The sequence below is a fragment of the Podarcis tiliguerta genome, assembly GCF_965153285.1.
Source record: "Podarcis tiliguerta genome assembly, chromosome: 5".
In the NCBI taxonomy this organism is placed as follows: domain Eukaryota; kingdom Metazoa; phylum Chordata; class Lepidosauria; order Squamata; family Lacertidae; genus Podarcis; species Podarcis tiliguerta.
Window position 1 is genome coordinate 36,071,948 of NC_139538.1, and position 22,190 is coordinate 36,094,137.

General features: G+C 42.7%; 1 protein-coding gene and 1 long non-coding RNA gene across 17 annotated transcripts in view; one reads left to right on the plus strand and one right to left on the minus strand.

The window, feature by feature from the left end:
• The window catches only part of EPHB1 (EPH receptor B1), a 347,409-nt gene that overhangs the window by 130,246 nt on the left and 194,973 nt on the right, over positions 1–22,190 (plus strand). For all 15 annotated transcript variants that reach the window (XM_083443210.1, XM_083443209.1, XM_083443212.1 and 12 more), the window contains one exon: positions 19,804–20,485. In XM_083443210.1, coding sequence (XP_083299336.1) covers positions 19,804–20,485 — 682 coding nt within the window. The remainder of the gene's footprint in view (positions 1–19,803; positions 20,486–22,190) is intronic.
• On the minus strand, positions 15,322–20,222 carry LOC310678895. 2 transcript variants are annotated; one of them, XR_014512007.1, is made up of 4 exons: positions 20,083–20,222; positions 19,855–19,994; positions 17,238–17,397; positions 15,322–15,425 (listed from the first exon to the last, which is right to left on the minus strand). It is a non-coding gene; the product is annotated as an uncharacterized lncRNA (long non-coding RNA). The 2 variants fall into 2 exon arrangements; XR_014512008.1 differs by having other exon boundaries at positions 17,238–17,409.

Below are 22,190 nucleotides of genomic sequence, written 5' to 3' on the forward strand. Positions count from 1 at the left end.
TTTGCCTCTAAGAAGGGTAGCAGTTATTAAAAGCAATATGAAAATCAGTACAATAAAAAATGAAAAACCGAATGAAAAAGCAACAACATTTGAAATAACTGCTTTTACTACAGAAGTACCTGCCAGTCAACACAACCTCATGAGAATGAGAACATTGCTACCAGGTACCTGAAGGATGGCCAGGTCAGCACCATAAGAGTGTCTGTAGTAAAGGTTCTGGCACAGGTGCCAACACAGAGAAGGCCTTGTTGCTGAACACATGCCGCACAACCTCTGAATGTAAGGACATCTCAATTAGAGCATCTGTAGCTGATCTTAGAAAGAGGAGGAATCAGCCCTTCAGAAATATTGGTCCCAACCTGTTTAGGACTTTATGTCAACGCCAACACATTTAATTGGATTGCCTGATAGAACCTTCCCCTTCCCAAGGCATTCAACTCCCCAGAGCAGATTTGGGGATGAGCACAGTATGTGCACAGGGGGAGGAGAGATGGGGATTCCCATTGTGCTAGAGGGAGTCTTTGCACTGGTGTCTGCTAGTGCAACAGGTTCACTGAATATGGCCAAGCATGGAAATCAGTGAAGATCTTTTAACTTAGGCAAGATATGTTCAGACCCGTCCCAGTTAACCAGGTGGCTGCTGTGCTCCAAAACAAGTGAAGTTTCTGAAAAGTTTTCAAAGGCAGCCCTGCATATATTGCATTGCATAAATTGAACCGAAGGGTTGCTAGGGCATGGAACACTGTGGCGAGGCTGCCTCTGTTTTCATGTGGCTTCTGTTGGCATACCAACCTAAGCGGATTAAAGGCACTTCATGCCTCTGATGCCAGCTGGACATTCGAGTGAGATCCAGGTCTAATAGCACCTCCAAGCTGCATATCTATCCAGAACAGGTTGTTCACCATCTGCTTGGCCAATGGAAATGTCTACAAATAGTACCTCCATCTTGTCTGAATTAATCTTCAGTTTATGAGGCCTTATCCAGCCAATTACTGACTCTAGGCAGCCATTTCCACTGCCTCTCCCAGAGCAAACAAATAAGAGAAATAGAGCTTCATGTCATCAGCATATTGATAGCCCTTTGCTACAAAGCTCACCATGACCTCTGACAGCAGTTTGATGTAGAAATTAAATAGCATGGGAGACTAACTGGAGCTCTGCACCCCACCTCACCGCCTAGCTCAGGCATGGCCAAACTTGGCCCTCCAGCTGTTTTGGGACTACAATTCCCATCATCTCTGACCACTGGTCCTGCTAGCTAGGGATGATGGGTGTTGTAGTCCCAAAACAGCTGAGGGCCAGGTTTGGCCATGCCTGTCCTAGCCCAATGGCATAAAAGGCATGGTGCAGAACTAAACTCTATTCTTCCTTATAGCATCCCTTCTGGAACTTACCTGTCAGGTAAGAGGGGACTCGCTAGAGCATGATGGCTCCTATTCACAACCCTGGAAGGTTAATGACACTGAAAACCACTGAGAGGACCTGGATAATCTGTGGGAGAGAAAGGTTTGGGGGAGAAAGATTCTTACTCTCTCATAACAGAGTTAAGCACAATTGCCCTAAGCACATTAAAACTTGGTTAGATTTACTTCTGCCCACATCCACCTTTAAACAAATGTTCCCCATGGAAATTCTTAGGCTAGAATAAATCACAGGCACTTAGCTTTGTAAATAAGTGGATATTTTACTCAGTTTCCAGAAGTTACAGTAAACAAGTCTCCATTCATTGGCAGTATATGAAGGTGAAAAAGGTTCCAAATGACTTAAAAAGGAAAAGAACTTGGTTTTCTTACAAAAAGGATTGTGCAGTCTTCAGTTAGCAAAGATGCAGGCTTTAAAATCTCCCTTTTGGAGAGATTCAGTTCGCTTGCTTTTTCTTGCAGCTGGGAGCCATGGCTCCTTCATTGCTTGTTCCTGGAATCATGAAGTGAAAAAGAGAGGTGGTTGGGGAACAGAGGCTGCTGTGGGCCTGCCAAGCCACACCCACTCTGGTAACTTGAGTTCAGGGCTCAGGTTAACCCTTTCATATATACAAGTGTGAGTCAGTAACTGTATATTACAGTAGAATCAGCAAGGCCAAAGAACCCTTTTATGTTTTACTATGTAGCTCATAACCTATTACAGAACTCCAGAATCTGCCTTATTCAAAGTCAGAATATTTGTCCATCTAGCCTAGGACCAGCCCTATCATTAGGCAGAATGAAGTGGTTGCTAATTTTGTGTGCTCTGAAAGGGAAGCAGATGGTTAATTTATTAATATTGTATTGTTTATTCCCAAGGAGAAGCAACTGTGGGGCTTTCTCCTTCAGATGCCAAAATAACTTGGCCAGCCTTGGATATTATGCACCTTGAGTTGAGGATAGGCACCACTTGCTCTTCTGTGGTAGGCAGCAAAATGTCTTGGTCACACCTGACGTAGCTCATCATTATCCTGCTCTTCAGGGTATAAAGTGAAGGTCCTTCCCATCAAGAACTGAATCTGGGGTCTTCAGCACAGAAAACAATTCCTCTGCCACTTATCTATGGTCCCTTCCCAACCAGATTGATCATGGCAGCTGTTGTTCCAAAAATCACATTTGCTGAACGTCAATATTTCAAATCTGCAGTGGCTTAATGTGGAGACATCAATTGGTGAATTCAGCAGCATGAGAATCCACTGAACACATTGTACCTATTTCCTTTCACCCAGTCACCATCTGGCCTCAAAGAACATGGAATTCATGCTCAACACACAAGGGTCCAAGGTAGAGAAGGGGAATCAACCCAGAGGTGAATTTGTGACACATGGATGTACATTAAAACTCTGCCCGCTTTGCATGTTTGTACTCTTTACCTCACTGGAAGGACAGATCGTGAAGCTGAGGCTCCAATACTTTGGCCACCTCATGAGAAGAGAAGACTCACTGGAAAAGACCCTGATGTTGGGAAAGATGGAGGGCACAAGAAGAAGGGGACGACAGAGGACGAGATGGTTGGACAGTGTTCTCGAAGCTACAAACATGAATCTGACCAAACTGCGGGTGGCAGTGGAAGACAGAAGTGCCTGGCGTGCTCTGGTCCATGGGGTCACGAAGAGTCGGACACGACTGAACGACTAAACAACAACAACAACAACAACTCTTTACCTAAAGTGGTCAGAGGGGCATATTAAGAGCCCATTCCTAACTGCTTCTTGCAACATTGGTGCCTGCGTAAGCTGGACAGTCTGCAGTGCTTAATTCCCAGGCGGGACATGAAGATGAATTTTCTGTAACACATTTGCAGCTGCACTATGGCTGATGTGTGCCTGCTTTATGGTGTAATATATTACTGGTTTTGGTGTACTGAAGGATTGTAGGGACCGTTCTGATGGCCATTCTGATTCAAGCAAACCTAATGCAGCCTGCAGAGACTATAATAGAAATTAACATCTGTGTCTTTAAGTGAAACACAGCAGCATCACCTAGCCTTGGGAAATAATTATTCTCTTAAAAGAATAATAAAAAGCCAGTCAGATCAGTGTAGCCATCTGCTAAAGGAGAAACTAGCTCCAAGGGGCTAGATTCTCATCTGGTGTAAATTAGTGGCAGCAGGATGGGCTTGGTGTGCTAAAGGAGGATTATATCCTTGCATTTGAGAGAGATGATTGGCATAGGAGTTTTCTACATAACTGGTCTGCAGCGTTCTTGACTTGTTCAGTGGTGCACATGTTTATAATCCCCGCTTGCTGTTTCATATGCCTGTATTTTTCACCTGCCATCTGTGGCTCTTTGGCCATGCTCTTCGTGCTAACCCTGTGAAGCAAACGCACATTAATATTGGATCTTTAGATAGCATTTTAATGTGCACAGTGAATCCGCATCTTGCATGCTTTAGCAACCACCCGTAGGGATAGGCTTATCCCCATTTTACAAGAGGGGGAACTGATACTGAGACGATAGCAAGCAGCTAGCCCAATCCCTTCCCCAAGGAGCCCATCACTGAGCAAGTTGTATGAATCCACGACTCCCATGTCCAACTACTCCCCCTCAGCCCACATGGCCGCATAAGAGCTGAAAGGGAGGAGAATGAAATCTAATGCATGTCTCGTGCAGGGTCAATTGCAAATCACCAGAGACCTTTAGGGGTCTGCTGTTTATGGTGAGAGTTTGATGGGTATTTTTAGTGACAGGTTCAGGCTCAGCTCAGTATAGATATACACACCAAGGGAGAGTTGACCCAGATCACAATGTGTAAGGATTGCATTTGGGTAATCAAGACTGATGTGTGGTATTTTTCCTACATAGACCCTGTACACATAGGGAAAAGAAACGGTTACCTGTTGTGCAGGATGTACACATGGTTTAAAGCTCTCAGGCGCAGTCATTTCCCAGTGCATGCATAAGGAGCAAATCAGACTCTTGCACAGTTTTCACACCTAACCTCATTGGGGGGTGGGATGTTATATGTACTGTACCTTTTGGGTCTGAAATGAGTCAAGATTATATCTTAGCTCAGATAGATACATGATGGAGAATCAAGGCTTTGAGTTACACAAATCTCTTGCTTAGGCAGACAAGTTCTGTCCTGCAAAATTCCCAATACATTTGTCACCTAAATGGTTTTGGATCCTAGCTGCCTTTTGTAAGAGTTAATGTTGATAATCTGTCATAAACACCATATATGACCAAATAAGGAATCCAGACCAGAATGAACAAGTATACACGCTAAGAGGCATTTCTCTCTCCCTTTCTTTTATTTGGGTGCCAAGATGTTGTTTGGATACCCACTGTTAGGGAGACACCCTCTAGTCTAGTCCGTCCCGTAGCTTGTTTTTATTCAATCTTTGAAGGACAGGAGTGATAGGCAGCTTTTATTTGACGTCCTAGATAATGACATGTATGAACCTTTGGAATAATGACAGCTGAATAGTGTGCCTGATATTGCCATGGTTACCAGCCAAGCTTTCTCCCCCCTCTCTCCCCCCCCACCTTCTCCTTCTCCCCTTCTGACATTTTCTGTGTGTGTGTTATTGTTGAGTTCGCTTTTGGGATAGTGAAGGGGAGGAGAGGCAGGAGAAGAAACAGTCCATTATAGTCTTTTAAATCTCCCAGCTGGAAGTGTTTTAAATCTCAGCAGAGACAGGGAAAAACACTGTCTTAATCCCCAGCTCCCTGTGAATTATTTAAAGTGATCTTGTCGGAACAATGCATTTGTCACTGTTACAGTGTCAATAGTAGAGGCAGCTGTCCGAATGGCTCTGGGGTTTTGCCACAGGTAGGAGTTTGGGGTGGGGCATTTGCAGGCCTGGCAAAAGGCAAACATGGGATTGCTGAGGTCCACAGAACTCTAGAGACTGGTCTTTTTTTGCAAGGGGGGTGGGGAATCTTTGTACCACTAACATGGTTTATTTTGTACAGTTTGGCCTACCATTCTCTTCCGGAGACCTCTGGCTGTGCCTGCACCGGTGGCTGTGTTTAAAGTTCCACCCACACCATATATTTAAAGCACTCTTATACCACTTGGAACAGTCATGGCTTCCCCCAGCGAATCCTGGGAAATGTAGTTTGTGAAGGGTGTTAGGAATGAGAGTTCTGAGGGCGTCCCAACAACTCTAAGCATGCTCTACAATTTCCAGGATTCTTTGGGGGAAGCCATTACTGTTGACGTGGTGCTTTAAATGTATGGTGTGAATGCGGCCGTAGTCAAGGGAAGAACAGATAGGCGGGCAGACTAGTTATGCATCTGGGGTGGACACCCAGTACTGCACATCTTGGGTGCAATGTAATTCACCTCTGGATTTGCATTTAGTCATCCACTTTCATCATTGCAAAATTCAGGTTCTATTCAATCCTCAAACATGACTTCTCCTCCCACTCCAGCTATTATCACATATCATTCTCAACCCCCCCTTCATCGCACCACTGAGTTCTTGAAGTGAACTGCTTGCATTTGATGTCTCATTTTTTTTGTAACCTCTCTTTTCTTGATTCTTTTCAATTTGGATTCTGTCCTCTCCACTTTACTCGGGCAACTGTGCAAAAATTATTGACAATCTCCCAGTTGCTCAGCCTGAGGGGCTTTATTGTGGCCTCATTTGATATGACCACACTTCCGACGTTAACACTTTTGTCCACTCTGACTTTTCCAGTCTTCATCAGGACTTTTTCAAATGAATGTTTCAGAGTTTGATCCTATGCCCTTTCTGATATTCAGTGGAACAACTCAATAACAATTTCGACAACAGGATGGGAAAAGTCCAGAGCTGTGCTGAAATGAATATATTTTCTTGAACTTACCATGAGTTCCCTTGGGGCCAAACTTCATATTACCTTTAATCACACTCTGCATACTGGCAGGAAAACCCAGCCAGATGGGCGGGTATGAATAATAAGAGTATTATTATTAAATTATTATTATCCATTGTCATTTTTGTTTCAAATAAAAAGCAGCTATAGGGCTCTGAGCACTCTATCTGGAGTCTACCAGTTTCCTGCTGAAGATCCACCTTGACTGCAGTTTGCTCCTGAAGTTGATTTTTATAGTAAAAACACTTTCTGGGGCAAATAGCAGTCTGGGGTGTGTGTGTTTATTGGTGGGGTACAGGCAGACAGCCTTCGGCCAAATCATGGTTCTATAGCTGCTTTCCCTTCTAAACAAAAGTGGTAGCAATTAACATGCTTTTTAAAAAACACGTTTTTTTGGTGTGGCTCTGAAGTACTTGTAGATAAATTATTTCAGAAAATCAGTTCCAGTGGAATTTGCAAAGAACGTTACCAAAATAATGAAGGGGCAAAAGACACAATAGGGGACAAATGGCAGGCTGGTGTTTGTATCTCTGGGTAGGTGCACTAGCCTGCTGCTTGAAATGCTAATCTGATGTTTCCTTGTGGTATTTATTCCTGATGCCATCAGTCTTCCACTTACAGTAGAATGCCAGGGAAGGGTATTTCATTCACTGGGTGGGTATAGTGACCTGATCTGTTTTTTTGGGTCTGCTCTGTCCATTCTGATTTATTTTTTTATTTGAGTCTAAATCTGTTACGTTAAATTCAAACCTCTATTTCACCCACATCTAGTATAATGCGGAATCTAAAAAACTGGCTATAACTTGTTCTCCCTTATCACATAAGTGGATGTAACTTGCAAGCAAAGTTTGCACCGTGGTTTGAACATGCTGAGGTTCAGGCACATCAGTCCGTTAGAAGGAACCCTTTGAGGGTTCATCAACACTGACATTTTTTTCCTAGAAAAAGAGGTGCCGGAATTCACCACAAACACCTCCCTTGTTCTCTTATAATGGCAATGGTGCCTACGTGAGGGGTGCTGGAACTGAGTTCCAGTGCGTTTTGGCTGGAAAAAAAAAGCCCTGTATCTATTTGAGTTTATTACATTCTGACAGCATTGGATACCAATTGTAGGCACGGTCACCCATTCTGAGGGGATGAATCCTTTCAGATTTCAGACTGATATGTACAGCAATTCTCCAGCAAGAGCAGACCTTACCATTTTGTACTATGCAAAAAAACTGTTCTTGTAAGCCTGCCACATCAGGTAGGGAGCATGTTGGCAGCAAATATGCAGGAGTTGGGATTTAGAGTAAAGAGAAGTGATTTGCCATTTACTTCCCATCATCCTGGGGTTTAACGTGAGGGGAATTGTGTTTGGGGATATTACCAGGTATACACTATTTGAGCACAGGTTTGCCTCCCCAAAAGACTCTCTAACCTGTGAGGGGGAAATACTCATGAATGCGTTCTCTGAACCCAGCCAATCCCTGCCCCCCAATATATAATAACATGCTACAATTTAAAGGGTGGCCTGGAAAACTCTATCCAAGGCTGACCTTACAGTGAAGCAGAGTGAGGCAATATCCTTAGGCAGCTGCTCTGAGGTGTCATGAATGACCAACAAGTTAGTAAGTTACTGAATTTATTATTATTGTCTTTTACACCCAGGAAGAAGGGCTTTTAAGATTTTGGGCCTCATGTGCCAAAGAAACTTGGGCAGCCTTGGTAATTATGTACCTTGACTTCTGCGGGAGCGGGAGCCCTTTACTTCTTCACCTCAGGAAGTAAAATATCACTGTCTGGCCCTGTGCCAAATAGACAAATGACCTTCTGAGTTCAAATGCAATTTTTCTGTGTGCATCCAGATGAGGATGAGGATATACATTTGGAGCACGTTTACGTTTTATTTGCAGTAACAAGTTCTTTAGAGTGGATGAGAGAGGCGAAATTTATTTTATTTAAGTTTTTACAAACTGCTGTATCATAAAAAATATATCACAGTGGCTTACAACAATGTCAAAACATAAAAGCAGACAATAAAATCATAAAAAAATTAAAAGCAAGTTAAAGCAAAAAGAAATCAAAAACAAACAGCAAAAGGTAATTAAAAACAAACATGAAGGACCAAAAAGGACCTGAAAGTTTGTCCTGGTTTTCCATTTCTCCTTGTTTAATTTGATCACTGAGCAATTTACAGAGGTAGATGAAGCCAGAAGGCATTGCCTGCCAAATAATCTTGGTGCCTGAGCAAGAGGCATCTGAAACCCCTCCTAAACTCACTTTTAAAGCCACGGCAGCCAGTATAACTAAAAACCCAAGTTATTATCAAAGTCCTAAATTCAGACTATAAAACATTCGTATTTGCTAGCATTTCATTATGATTTGAACAAAAACGATCCAGCTCTGTCACAAGCTATTCTTCAGTGGTGGCATTCCCAAATGATTGTCCTTTGGAAGCGTTTTATAACTTTCCTTGAAATGCTAATTGCACAGACATTTGCATAGCACAAAAGTACCCAAAGTATAAACCAAGACCGTTTTTAGAATGAGATACCAAGGCACATCGTTTCTGTGCTTTAGTATTAGTATTCCCAAGGAAATGAATTAGTCTTTTAGCATGGCAGTGCCTTCATTCTTTTGCCATTTTTGCATTTAACTGTTACCACTCAAGCAGCTCCACTGAGGCTGGAGAGACTGAAATAATGTTTAATGTTAACATTTGCATAATTATTCTTTGGATGAGTCTCTTGTTTGAGAGCCTAGATTCAGTTGGTAGGTTTCTGGTGTTTCCTGTCCACTTGCCCTCATTATAATGGATTGGAGATAGCCTTGTTACAGTTATCTCCTCCCCTCAAAATAGTTATTTTCAGCTTTTGGAGCTGTTTCCGCTGCTTTTTCCATCGCATTCCATACAGCTGGGTTTCCCCCTACATTTTGCATTTGTACACCCAAAAACCAGGACGTGTCAGGAATTTTCCTGATGTATGGCAAGCCTATCCTGGGTAGACTATTCAGAAACTCAAGCTGGTACAGAATATGGCAGATAGATTAGTAACTAGGATACACAAGACTGATTATAGGGTCACAGTCATAGACCTATCTTAAGGGTACATTGACTGAATGATAGCCTGTCATTTTAAGGAGAAATTGGGAGGACATTTGGGTCTATAGCAAATACTAGGTTTTTCTACCTCACAGATTCGTTATGAGGACAAAATGAGGAGGCCAGCTTGAGCTCCTTGGAGTAAACATGGGGTATTAATGTCATAACAAATAAGCAAAGTGTCAAACTTTATGTTAGAATGCCAAAAAAGGGGGAGCCTTGCCATATATATATATGAATCACATCCTCCTTTTATAACCATAAACTGTGGCATAGGAAAAGCATCTTAGCACATGTCTAAACTTCTGGAAGGTTCTGTTCATAGGCCTCAACAGCTGCAATTTCCAGGCATTCTGGAGCTTGAGCGAATGTGGATAGACATGTTGAACCAAAAGGGTTTTTTTGTTGCTGCTATTGTTAACTGTTGATTTTTCACCCAGGTAAAAAAATTCTATTGGCTTCAAGGGCTTTTTTGGGCACCACTCAGGATATTGGTTTTGGCTTTCAAGGTCCTGAATGAATGGCTCAGGACCTGAGTGACAAAGGGACAGCTTTCTTCCATATGAATCTGCCTGAAGTCTAAGAACTGCTTCAGGGGCCTTTCTCTGGGTGTCCTTGTAAGAAAAACACTGGGGCCTAATTTGAATAGTAGAATGTCTGGCATCTGGTGGGCGGGGCTTTTGTGTTGTGACCTGGAATCGGCCCCTCCCTTCATGTGTTAAGTTCAGTTAGAGAGACCAACTGTCATCCTTGCCTCACCATGTTGTTTTAGTTCCTCTTAGATAGTATGTTATTGTGTTACAGTTTTCTTTATTATTAAAGCTTTGTTTGACATATACGTGAGCTGCGAGGTTTGCTGAAAGAAAAGAAACTGTGCTGAAGGATGGTGGAATATCCTAAACTGGGTGAGTGAGGGGATATTCCCAGTCTGACAGGAGGATTGATTTTTTAATCACCTCAACCCTCCACAACAGTGGCTGTGGTGAGGGCCTTTTCTGTGGTGGCACCCAAGGTGACATTGTTGTAAGCCATGATCGTATAGTGGTTAGTACTCTGCGTTGTGGCTGCAGGAACCTCGGTTCGAATCCGAGTCATGGCACCAAAAGGTTGTAAGCCAGAAAATGGCTTATCTCCTGAATTTACACCAATAAAACTCAGAAACATGAGGAGTTAGGAGTCCAACATTGTTTATTGCAAAGCAATAGGTTACAGTCAGATCATTCCGCAAAACTGCAACCCCGCCCGGTGGTCCAGGCAGTGGTATTTATAAAATTTCAAACAAAGCATTTCAATTTCCACCAATCATATACATTGTTACCTCATTTAATACAAAACTGGAATAAGCACTGGCAATTTCTGCGGATTTAAGTTCTGATTCCCACCGTGTTCTGTTACATTGTGTTAGTGTACGTGTTGGGAACCTGTGTTACGTGTAGCCATTTGCACCATGTAGCAACTTGTGCTCTAGCTTTGAGCTGTATCTTTGTCATTCACATATTAGCTGTATTTCTGCCCCAATGAGGGGTGGCAACTTGCAAAATCACCAGTTTCATAAAGTACCAGGCTACCATAAGTTCTCTATTAGAAGCACACTCAAGGATTTACAGGGGTACACATTGCCACATTTATTGCGGTCTTTGGGGCCACTGCCACAACATCCTTGGGCAGCTGTCAAGATCCCACTACTGCTGACATCCCTGAGTGTCCGCTGACTGCTGAGTGTCATGTGAGCATTAGAAAAGCCCTGAATAATGCTATATAGTATGGCTTGGCGCATGTGGGCAGTTTCAGTGGCAGCCATTTGCATCTGCCACCCTCCTCATTCCCACCCCTGCAGCTGGCGGAAATAAACTGGAGAGGGAGCTAAGGGAGAGGACAGGGCTACCTGCCACCTGCTTCAATGGGGGAATCCCCCATTAACATCTGGGGAAATACCACGGGCCCCTCAAACCTGGAGATGATATTAGGGGGATAAACAGGTTAGGCCAACCACCACCAACTTGGTGCTCTCCAGATGTTTTGCACTACAACACATGTTTTGTAATATCTGGGGGGCACCATGTTGGCAAAGGCTAGGTTATGGACTATCTCCCTGGGGAAGAACTCAGGTGGCTCTAGCATTTTTATCACTTTAGACAACTGGTTAAGCCCTTTTTATTCCCCAAGAATTTAATGGGTGATCTGCGGCTGCTGTTCTTTTATTGTTTTGTTTTTCTGATTTTATTTGATCTTTAGACTGCTTCTCCTTTGGTGCTGCTGATTAAGTTATTTTTATTGCTCACCTGGCGCCTGCTCTGATGTCATTTCAGCACCAGGCAAAGTTCTTTTTTATTTTCCCAGACCTTTTAAAATGTGAAATTTTATTCCCCGAAGATGGTTTCTTATTTTTAAAAAAATGTTCTATTTTTATCTGCTTCTTTTAATGTTTGAATCTGTTATGGCTTTTGTTTTTGTAACCCACCATGGGAAAGGCTTTTTTTTTTTTGAAGAGTGGGTTATAAAGGTTTAAAATAAAACAGAACAAAAATAAATGAATACAAGTACAAATATTGATGTTTTTACTGTTTTACTAGATTTTTTTTTTTTGAAGTGTGAATTAGTTGGGACACACTTAATAAACATCTTAATACTTTAAATAAATAAGTGCAATTCATGCTACCGAAGTTGAGAAGAAGTGCCAAGTTATTTAGATTCATAAGATAAATTATTTATTAGGGATGGATTATCAATATTTATTAGAGATAGATGATCAACGTCAGTGTCTATATTAAACCCCATCCACTCTACATGTACAATGGTCAGCGTTCTTGTCAGTCTCACAGATACATTCTACTTGACATGAAATATTTCTTCAGACAAATTACTAGCTATTTACGTAAGGCTACTGGCTGAATGTTCGCACAATGTCTGGATGAGATTTGATAACAGTTGTGGAACCTTTTTTCTCTGATGTAAAATGTTCACTCTCAATTTATTGCTTGTATCAAGAACCCTCTAAAAACACTACAGCTAAAGGGAAATATTTATATCCCTTTAGCTGTAGTGTTATATATTATATATAAATATATAATACAGTGGTGCCCCGCAAGATGAATGCCTCGCAAGACGGAAAACCCGCAAGACGAAAGGGTTTTCCGTTTTCAGAGGCGCTTCGCAAGACGAATTTCCCTATGGGCTTGCTTCGCAAGACGAAAATTGACGAAAATTTTTGAGTTTTTTCCCCGCTCCCAACCCCCTTTTTCTGAAGCGCTAAGCTGCTAAAAGCATTTTAGCAGCTAAACTGCTAATCCCTTAAGCCTTTAATAGGCGTTAATAACCCTTAAACTGCCAATAGCGCTAATAGCGCTAATCCGCTAATGGGCTTGCTTCACAAGACGAAAAAACTCGCGGAACGGATTCTTTTCGTCTTGCGAGGCACCACTGTATATATTTATATTATATTTATATAACCCTAGATCTTTGGTTTTGGTGGACCCTGTAGGAGGCTGGTAGTAGTTTGCATTATGTTTGCTCTAGGTACTAGTCTGAAATAAAACATTCATTCAAAACCAACTCTGTGCATGTTCACTTGGACTGGGAGGGGCAGGGGGCAGCTTTTTCTGCTCTGCCTCAGTCAGCAAAACTTATTGGTCCAGCCTGCAGGACATCTGCCTCCCCTTCTTTCTGTGTGGTTGGGTGGACAGTGCGAAATCCTCATGGAAGTGTTATTTCTATCATTATAATCTCCATCCTTATTTTATTTTAATGCCCCTTTATTGTAATTGTGTCCATTATATCTGATCTGCCACTTGGAAAACTGCAAGTCCCTTTACAAGCACATCATAGCTGTAAGGGAGGCTCTGGCAGATGCATAATGTTTTGAAGACCAGATTTTGATATTTAAAGAGCATGCCTTATGAGAGGTCAGTGATGAGCCAAGACAAATCAGGAATGGTGCTGGGCAGGCTGCAGCCTCATCAAGATCTACCCATATATTTATACCACTCTGCATCCCCACCCCAGTGAATCATACCAAGGAAGTTAGGGAAATAGTATGGTGCCAAATCCTTATTCTTTCCCCAAGGCTGATATTCACACATTATTTGAAGTATGGTCCCTAGGATTAAAAAATACTTGCAATAGATTCTGGATGTGATAAGTTGTCAAATATGAAACAGAATAACAAATTTTATTTAGATAGGCCATTAGGAAAGATCTGTGTTTAGACAGAAAAATATAAAGTTTAAAAATCAAGTTGTTACTGAGTTTGAGGAGCATATATACCCGAGATATGCAGAATAAATATGCAGAAAACAATCTCTTTACATAATACTGGAAAATAGTCAATAGTCAAAAATACTGTTTTTTAAAAAACACTAATCTAGGGAAGGACCTGAACATTACAAACCCATTATCTTAACTTCTATCCCAGTTAAATAGGTAAGAAGCATTATTAACTTTAGAGTCACTAAAGCATTCAGACTTTAAATTTTAAAAAGTGACTAAGGGAAGACGTGGTTGAGGTTTATAACATAAAAACTGGAAAGAACATGAACAGCGAAAACTTTTTCTCCTTCTCCCATAGTACTAGAACCCAGGGACTTGCAATGAAATTAATGAGCTCATCCACTCATCTTGATACTTCAGCAGGTAAATAAACACATATGCTCATACAAAATTGCTGCACAAAGGCTGGTTCCATTTTAGTGGTGTGCTTGTGCTTCCTAAGAATGCAGTTCTGCAAGGTTTTCTGGGTCCTTTCTTTTGAGTGAATGGCAAACTGTCTATAAATAAGTTATTGCAGCGGGTAGGAAGAATGCCCTTATCAACAGATGCACTTTGCAGAGAATCCAGCATAACAGCTTGTGTATAAATGTACATGCTTTGAAACAATTTTATATTGTTGCACATAGAGGCAGAGATAGTACCTTTTAATGGGATTGTTATCACCACCTAGGAAGGAAGTAAACGGTTGATTGGTGGCTGCATTACAGTTTTGCGAGCCTTTCCTGCTTCTCAGCACTTTATTCTGGAGCTGAAATTTAGTAGGGGAAATACTGTGTGGACTTTTTAAGTGCAGTAATAAGAACTTGAAAACTCCGAAAGCAACCTGAGGTTGCAGGCACATGCGCGCTCCTCAGCACAGAATAATCTCCTTTCCCCTTGCCACCACATTAACTTCCGTTGATCTACATGACAGCCTAACATTTTACACCATACAGTTTTGCTTACATATGTAATACTCTCATCTCCATAAAAAAACATTAAAATCCTTCTGATAACGTTCGGCGACACAGCCATTAATTCATGCTTCAGTGGCACTGGAGCACCTTGGAATTATGCATCACATCCAGAGCAGCACTTAAAGGCTGCCATATGAATAATGCTGTTGCAAACAATCAGCCTGTAAACACGGAGCAATTTAGATGGCTTATAAATTGGGCTGCGATATTCTAATTCCACCACAGGCCCAGGCACACTTTCTTCCTGCCCTTTAATTGCCACAGTAGCCAACATTACGGTAATGCCCTTTCATTATTCCACCTGAAAATTGGCACAGTCCCTGTGTCAATTTTGATGGATGTTGCTGCTCAGAAAACTGAGAAGCGGAGAGCCCTGCCTGGAGCAAGTTTTCTCGTATTCATTTCCTATTCCCCAAACCACATGTGGACCACAGGTTCATCCGCTTTCCCACTTTCCTCATGTGGCTGCACAGATGACCTCCCCCTTCCCTTATTTATGATCATATGACACCCACTCAATATGGTCATTACTGGAGAAGTGTTGCAATAATACAGTTGTGCTTTAGCATGTTAGCAGATGGAGACAAGTAGGTTCGAACGCTTGAATTTCGGGCATGGTGTTTAACAGGTTTGATTTTCACTATTCTGTTTGCAATGAGCTTGTAGTTTAAAGTCCTTAAGGTACCCCCCCCCATAGCCATAACCTGAGTGAAGTGATTTTCCACCTTTTTTCCTTGTTGAAATGTGCTGGTTTGGATCACTTTATTCACCACTTCCAAATGGCAGACACATTAGTCTCTTGCAGCAAAAATAGCCAAGAGCTGTCTTGCAACACCTTAAAACAGGGAACTCCTTTTTTAAAAAAAAGCATGAGAAATTTAAGAAACTGTTGTGGACACCACAACGTATTAATTTCACAGAAGAAAAATGGATGGTGCTCAGAACCCATGCTAAACAGGCAAACTACCTACACTCCCCTGAAACAAACTGAAGACAAGCTGAAAAAGCAGGCAACACCCCAACCCTATATAGGCAACCCTCAATGAGAAAATAACCACCACAAAAATATAATTGGGGGGGGGGAGGGAGAGGCAGGTTTGAGACCAGTAGCAAGGTGTCTAGGAGACTGAAATGTTATGTGGAGGAGGACTGAAATGTTAAATGAGGAGGGGGAGTACCATTTGTACCACTCCTGAGCTCCTTGTGGAGGGGAAATGGGAAATGTCTAGCTATCTACAGTCAGTTCTCAGATGTTACATTATTTGGGGGACTACATTGACGTCCCGAGGAAATTTCTGTTTCATTCTGTGGCCTTTGGCATAACAGGGTGCCAAGGTTTCATCTCCCACCCTCTCAGTTTTTATCATCCACAGCCACTGATCTTCAACTGGTGGGTTGGGATCCTAGTGGGTCACAGCCTGATCCAAGGTGGAAATATATTGCAAATATATGCTTCAAGAAAAGGGTTCCCGAATGCACGTTTGTGTTAAAAGTGGGTGCTGGGTCTGAAAAGGTTGAAGATAGTTGATATATACATGAAGCCACTGGGGAACAGTGTCAGCAACATACCTGCAAATCCTAGAGAGGCTGTGGAATTTCTAAACACATGTCTAAAGGGTAGTTTTGGGATGGATGAAAGTGAGCAAACTGAAGCTTAAACCAGACAAGACAAAGTTGCTGTGGGTAAAGAAACTGGGTAATCTAGGTAGGGAGGTGCTGGATGGGCACACAGCCCCCCAAAGGAACTGCCTCCCAATAAATTTATGGTTGCCACTATCAGTTGTAGTATTTAATAAAGCTTAAAAACCCACCAGTTTCAGATAGCTGTAAGCTGATGTGTTTTAGCTGATGCTATGCTAGTGTTTTATTGTTTTACTGTGCCTGCTTTGGAAATGGTTTTATGCTGTCTGAATTGTATTGCCATTTCTTTTGTATTTTGCAGTTTGATGTGGTTTGTATGACATGGTAAGCCGATCTATGACTTGCTGGAACCACACAAATGTGTGGACTCTTGGAGAGCAGCTTGTAGCCACCTTGCTCCTTTTAAAAAATCTTGTTCCATACTGAACTAAGTCGAGGTTTGGTTTAGTATGTTTTCCAAACCCGGGTTCATGATTCATAGCCAAATTTTCACTACTATTTGTGATTAACGAGGAGAGAGCTTAACCACCAGTCTGGGTTGGGCTGGAACATTAAATGAAACTTTGGCTTAGCTCAGCACTGCTTGTAAAGATACAAAGACCCTGCAAGCTTCTTTCTAGGAGTATACCCTTGTTCCAGTAAGCCATAATGTGCAAAGTCTGGGTAAGCCAGTGCTATATTATGCTGGAATGCGTACTGTGTTACACTGTGTGTTATGGACTGAGTGAATAGGATCCAAAAGGCAGCAGTCTGATTGGTCCTAGAACAATAGGGTCCAGAATGCAGCACTCTGATTGGTCCACAGGAGCCACACAAGCCAGCTCCAGGTGGAAGTGATATTTCACTATGTTATTGCATTTCTATGGTTGTATTATTGCTCTTTGCCAGCTTTAGTAGATATGCCTCAAAAGGGTGACTTATAAATAACCAAATTCAGTCTGTCATTCTCACAGGGTATAGAATCCTGGCTATCTTGGATGTGGAGACTTTATATGTTTATTATTGCAGTTCCTTATAACTCACTTTCCAGGATGCAGATCCCTTCCAGGTTGTCTCATGAGTGATATCCAAAGTCATCAGGATTCTTCTCACTGGGCAACTGGTGGTAGATGGCCTGCAGAAACAGCCAACCTTGCCCCAGTGTCTTCTTTGCCTTTCTCCTTATTTATATGCCATCATTTTGCTGAAAAACGACCTACAAACCATTAGAGTTTTTCACTGCATACGATATTCTATCAAAACTGGTCACCACACTTTGTTTAAAAATGTCCCTGTCCCATCTTTTGACAACAAGGTCACCAAGGCACATCACAGTTGCAAGTCCTCCAAGGCACATCACAATAATCTTAAAGAAAAACACTACACACAAAAAACCCCAAAAATTTCATTATTAACAGATAAAAATGGAAGGAACATTAAAACAACCTGTAACAGCAGCAGAAAACCCCCCTGCTAAAATAGAGGCAGATGAAATACCTGGTGGAGTAGGAATGTCTCCATTATTTGTCTGAAGGCCAGGAGGAAGGATCTAATCAGGCTTCCTGTGGGAGGGAGTTTCCCAACCTTGGCCTCGCTACTAAGAAGACACTGTAACATGTCCTGACCAGCTGAGTAGTTGAAGGCAAAGGGACATGGAGTAGGACATCCAACAATGAACATCATGGGAGGGAAAATAGCCCTTCAAATATCCTGGTTCCAAACCATTTAAGGCAGGCATCCCCAACCTGCGGCCCTCCAGATGTTTTGGCCTACAACTCCCATGATCCCCAGCTAACAGGACCAGTGGTCAGGGATGATGGGAATTGTAGTCCAAAACATCTGGAGGGCTGAGGTTGAGGAAGCCTGATTTAAAACACTACAGTGGTACCTCAGTTTATGAACAGTCCTGTTTATGAACTATTCAGTTTACGAACTCTGCAAAACCGGAAGTAGTGTTCTGATTTGTGAACTTTACCTCAGTCTACGAACGGAAGCCAAACAGTGGAAGGGCACCAGCGGTGGGAGGCCTCATTAGGGAAAGTCCGCCTCAGTTTAAGAACGGCTTTGGTTTAAGAACGGACTTCAGGAACGGATAAAGTTAGCAAACCGAGGTACCACTGTATAGGTAATAACCAGTACGTTGAACTGGAAGCTAGTGCAACTTAGTAGTAACATTGTAGTAATAATCTTGGCAAAGGTGACTCTCTGCCAGCACTCTGGCAGCTACACTTGCCGCTAGTGGAGCAGCCTGTCCTCCTGCACTCCCTGTATCTGGCTGCCTCTGAAAGCGCCCTGCTTCCCATGGAGGAGTTCTGTTTGCATACATTGGTACACAGAGAGATATTCTCCCAGAGGCTGGATAGCAGGGGGCCATAGCAGCCATGCATGTTGGCAGTAAGGAATAGGATTAACCCATACACGCCCCTCACCTGTCCTTCTAATGTGGAGCGATGACCACCACCTCCTCTCTTACGTGGCTTTAGGATGCTACAGTGGTACCTCGGGTTACAGACGCTTCAGGTTACAGACTCCGCTAACCCAGAAATAGTACCTCAGGTTAAGAACTTTGCTTCAGGATGAGAACAGAAATTGCGCGGTGGTGGCGCGGCGGCAGTGGGAGGCCCCATTAGCTAAAGCGGTACCTCAGGTTAAGAACAGTTTCAGGTTAAAAACGGACCTCCAGAACGAATTAAGTTCTTAACCCGAGGTACCACTGTACTGTTATTTTTCTGATCTATGCTGCTGTTAAATTATGATTTAATTGCATTCAGATTCATTGATTGTTTTTATTGTTATTATTGTGAGCTGCCTTGGGAAGCTGAAAGGCAAGGTATAACTGTTTCAGATCCATTAGTCAAATAATTAATGAAATGTCCCTGGTTCCAGAGCAGAATTTATTGGTTTTGATAGCCCACCTACAGGTTTAGGTAGGGTCCCTTTCCTTTTATTGTATAACTTGAAAAGCATTATTGAGTCACCAACCTATTTTCAGTCATTTCAGTTAGACCAGCTTGTTAATTTAATTTAATTATGGCCCACATTTCCCCCCTCTTTTTTACACTAAACACCCTGATAGTTGCCAGCTCTATCCAAGATGAGCATTGCTCAGGAAACTGCCAAGCTTACCGAGGCTCTGCCAGTTAGGGGTTAAAAGAGGTCAAACTATCAGAAGAGCAGAAACTGGTTGATTTTTATGATCTTTGTCACAGAACCTTAAGGGCATCAGATGATTCAGAGTTACATCAGCTTCAAGAAGCAGGTTAGCATATGAGTAAAAATCTAAATGTGTGTGTCACTTTGCTGGCCTCAAGCAGGGTGTGTGTGTGTGTGTGTGTGTGTGTGTGACTGGGCCAAGAACTCTTAGCTTATTGGCTTTCTTTCTGTTGGCTGATTCCATGCTCATGGAACAGACCCTAAAATTAGGGATGTCTCTCACGTTTTTCAGAACTGAAAGTAGAACACACAAATCCTCCAAGTCTTGTGTATCCCAGCTAGCTTGCAGTGATTAATGATCCCCCTGGTTTAAAGTGCCATCTCTGTGTTTCGTTCTCTCCATTCATTTTAATTGCCTGATTCCCCCCCTCCCTCCCTTCTTATTTGTTCCACACAGTGGGAAGAAGTCAGTGGCTACGATGAGAACCTCAACACTATCCGGACTTACCAGGTGTGCAATGTCTTTGAGCCCAACCAGAACAACTGGCTCCTCACCACGTTCATCAACCGACGGGGTGCGCACCGCATCTACACAGAGATGCGCTTCACGGTGAGGGACTGCAGCAGCCTCCCAAATGTCCCTGGTTCCTGCAAGGAAACCTTCAACCTGTATTACTATGAGACAGACTCTGTCATCGCCACCAAGAAGTCAGCCTTCTGGACAGAGGCCCCTTACCTCAAGGTGGACACCATCGCTGCAGACGAGAGCTTCTCTCAAGTGGACTTTGGTGGCAGGTTGATGAAGGTGAACACAGAGGTGAGGAGCTTTGGTCCCCTCAATCGCAACGGCTTTTACCTGGCCTTTCAGGATTATGGGGCGTGCATGTCACTGCTGTCGGTGAGGGTCTTCTTTAAGAAATGCCCCAGCGTGGTGCAGAATTTTGCCATCTTCCCAGAGACGATGACAGGAGCAGAGAGCACCTCCCTAGTGATTGCACGGGGCACGTGCATCCCGAATGCCGAGGAGGTGGATGTGCCCATTAAGTTGTACTGCAATGGTGATGGGGAGTGGATGGTTCCCATTGGCCGCTGTACCTGCAAGGCTGGATATGAGCCCGAGAATAATGTGGCCTGCAAAGGTAAGGTGAAGATTCGTTGAGATGCTGTGTGATGATGGCCAGACAGAAATCCTTGATAGCCCAAGTGGCTGTTAAGGGGCTGGTTTGAGGGGTGTTTGGGATTGCCTGGGAATTAAAGTTTTGCATTGCTTTGTCCACCTTGGACAGCTGTAGCTCTGAGTTGAGTCTTTTCAGTATCTGAAGCAAGGGTTGCTAAGAACTGTCCTAAGTGGTACCTGCCTTAAACCAAGTCAGGCAGAAAATGTGACATCTTAATAAATGAGATAAGGACTGAGATGATGTATGTTGAGCAGTGACAGTGATTTACTTGTGATTCCTCTGTCCAATTGTGTTTTGCCTTAGCTTTATGCCACACAGTTGTTCAGAGTAGAAAATCCCACTTATATTTTATCCCAGTGCTGAAGCTCCTGAAATGACCATCAAATGAGCAGCTTCTCTGCTTATGGTTGAGTCATAGCATATAGGAAACTCATTTGTGAATGTCTAGTATCCTAGGTGTAAATTTGCAGTGCAATTTGCAAGTTGATAATACTTCACAGTAGTATTCACACCCTTTCTGTATCTCTTTGGTAAATGCTTTTTTGGGAGGGATCAATTTTATTGGCATCAGCATTTAACAATGAGCTTTTGGTGGAGCAAATGGGACTGCAGCAGAGGTCATGTCTGCAAATATCTGTGGTTTCATCAGGATCAAATGTGGCCTCCACTGAGCTCAGCCCAGAGGAACCTTTACTTAGCTGAAATCTCTCAGTCAACATTTTGCCATGTATTTACTGGATAATACATCCCACAAAGTTGGATCCAGGGTGACCTATGTTAGGCTGACCTACTGATACTGTTGTGACAGGTGAACATGTCTGTTCTTCAGGAAAGCTCTACCAGGAAGAGGAGCAGCAAATGCCACTGCCTGCTTGGCGCTCTGCCTCGTGAGCAGGCAGGTGGTAGCTATGATGGTGGTGGTGGTGGTGAAGAAGAAGAGCAGCAGGAGCAACTAGTGAAAATGGTGTTGAGACTTTCTGATGGAGAGGGATAATGGAGAGTATCTAGTGCAAGGAACCTCAAAAACCTAGAGTTGACACTCTTTGGATGAATTCAAATGAAAGGCAGTGTGGTATTGTTCTAAATGGCATGGGCCTTGCCTCTGTGTATGAATTGAGCCTTGGGAGTTAGCTTCTCCAGGCTGAGAAATCTGAGGTGGGTAAGTTAGACATATAGAAGATGTTTTCGACAATGGCGACGTGGGAGGTAAAGGTACTCTATACAGCTGCAGGGTATGGAGCACACACTAGGGAAATGCTAACATCTAGGGACCATGATGTGATCTGGCTTCTGTAAGTGCAAGGCCATATATGGGGATCTTTTATTGTGAAGTGACTGCTGTGTGTGGAAACAAGTATATGTCACAATGTCAAGGCTATAAGTGGCTGAGATTATGCAAATGGCAGTACATAGTTGGCCATGTGCCCGAGGCGGCACATTCTGAATGCTGTGTCTCACACAGAATGTTTGCAGTGTTTGTAGTGAAACCCTGAGGGAACTGCATGTAAATGTTTAGTAAATACTTCAAACAGAAAAAAGGTGCATACTTTTTATAGAGAACATACTGTGCAAAAAGTTACTTGACCTTATTTCTCATTCACACTTTTAAATGCTCTCTAAAACAACATATTGCCAGCACAGTCTAATATTAGCAAATATATTGCTT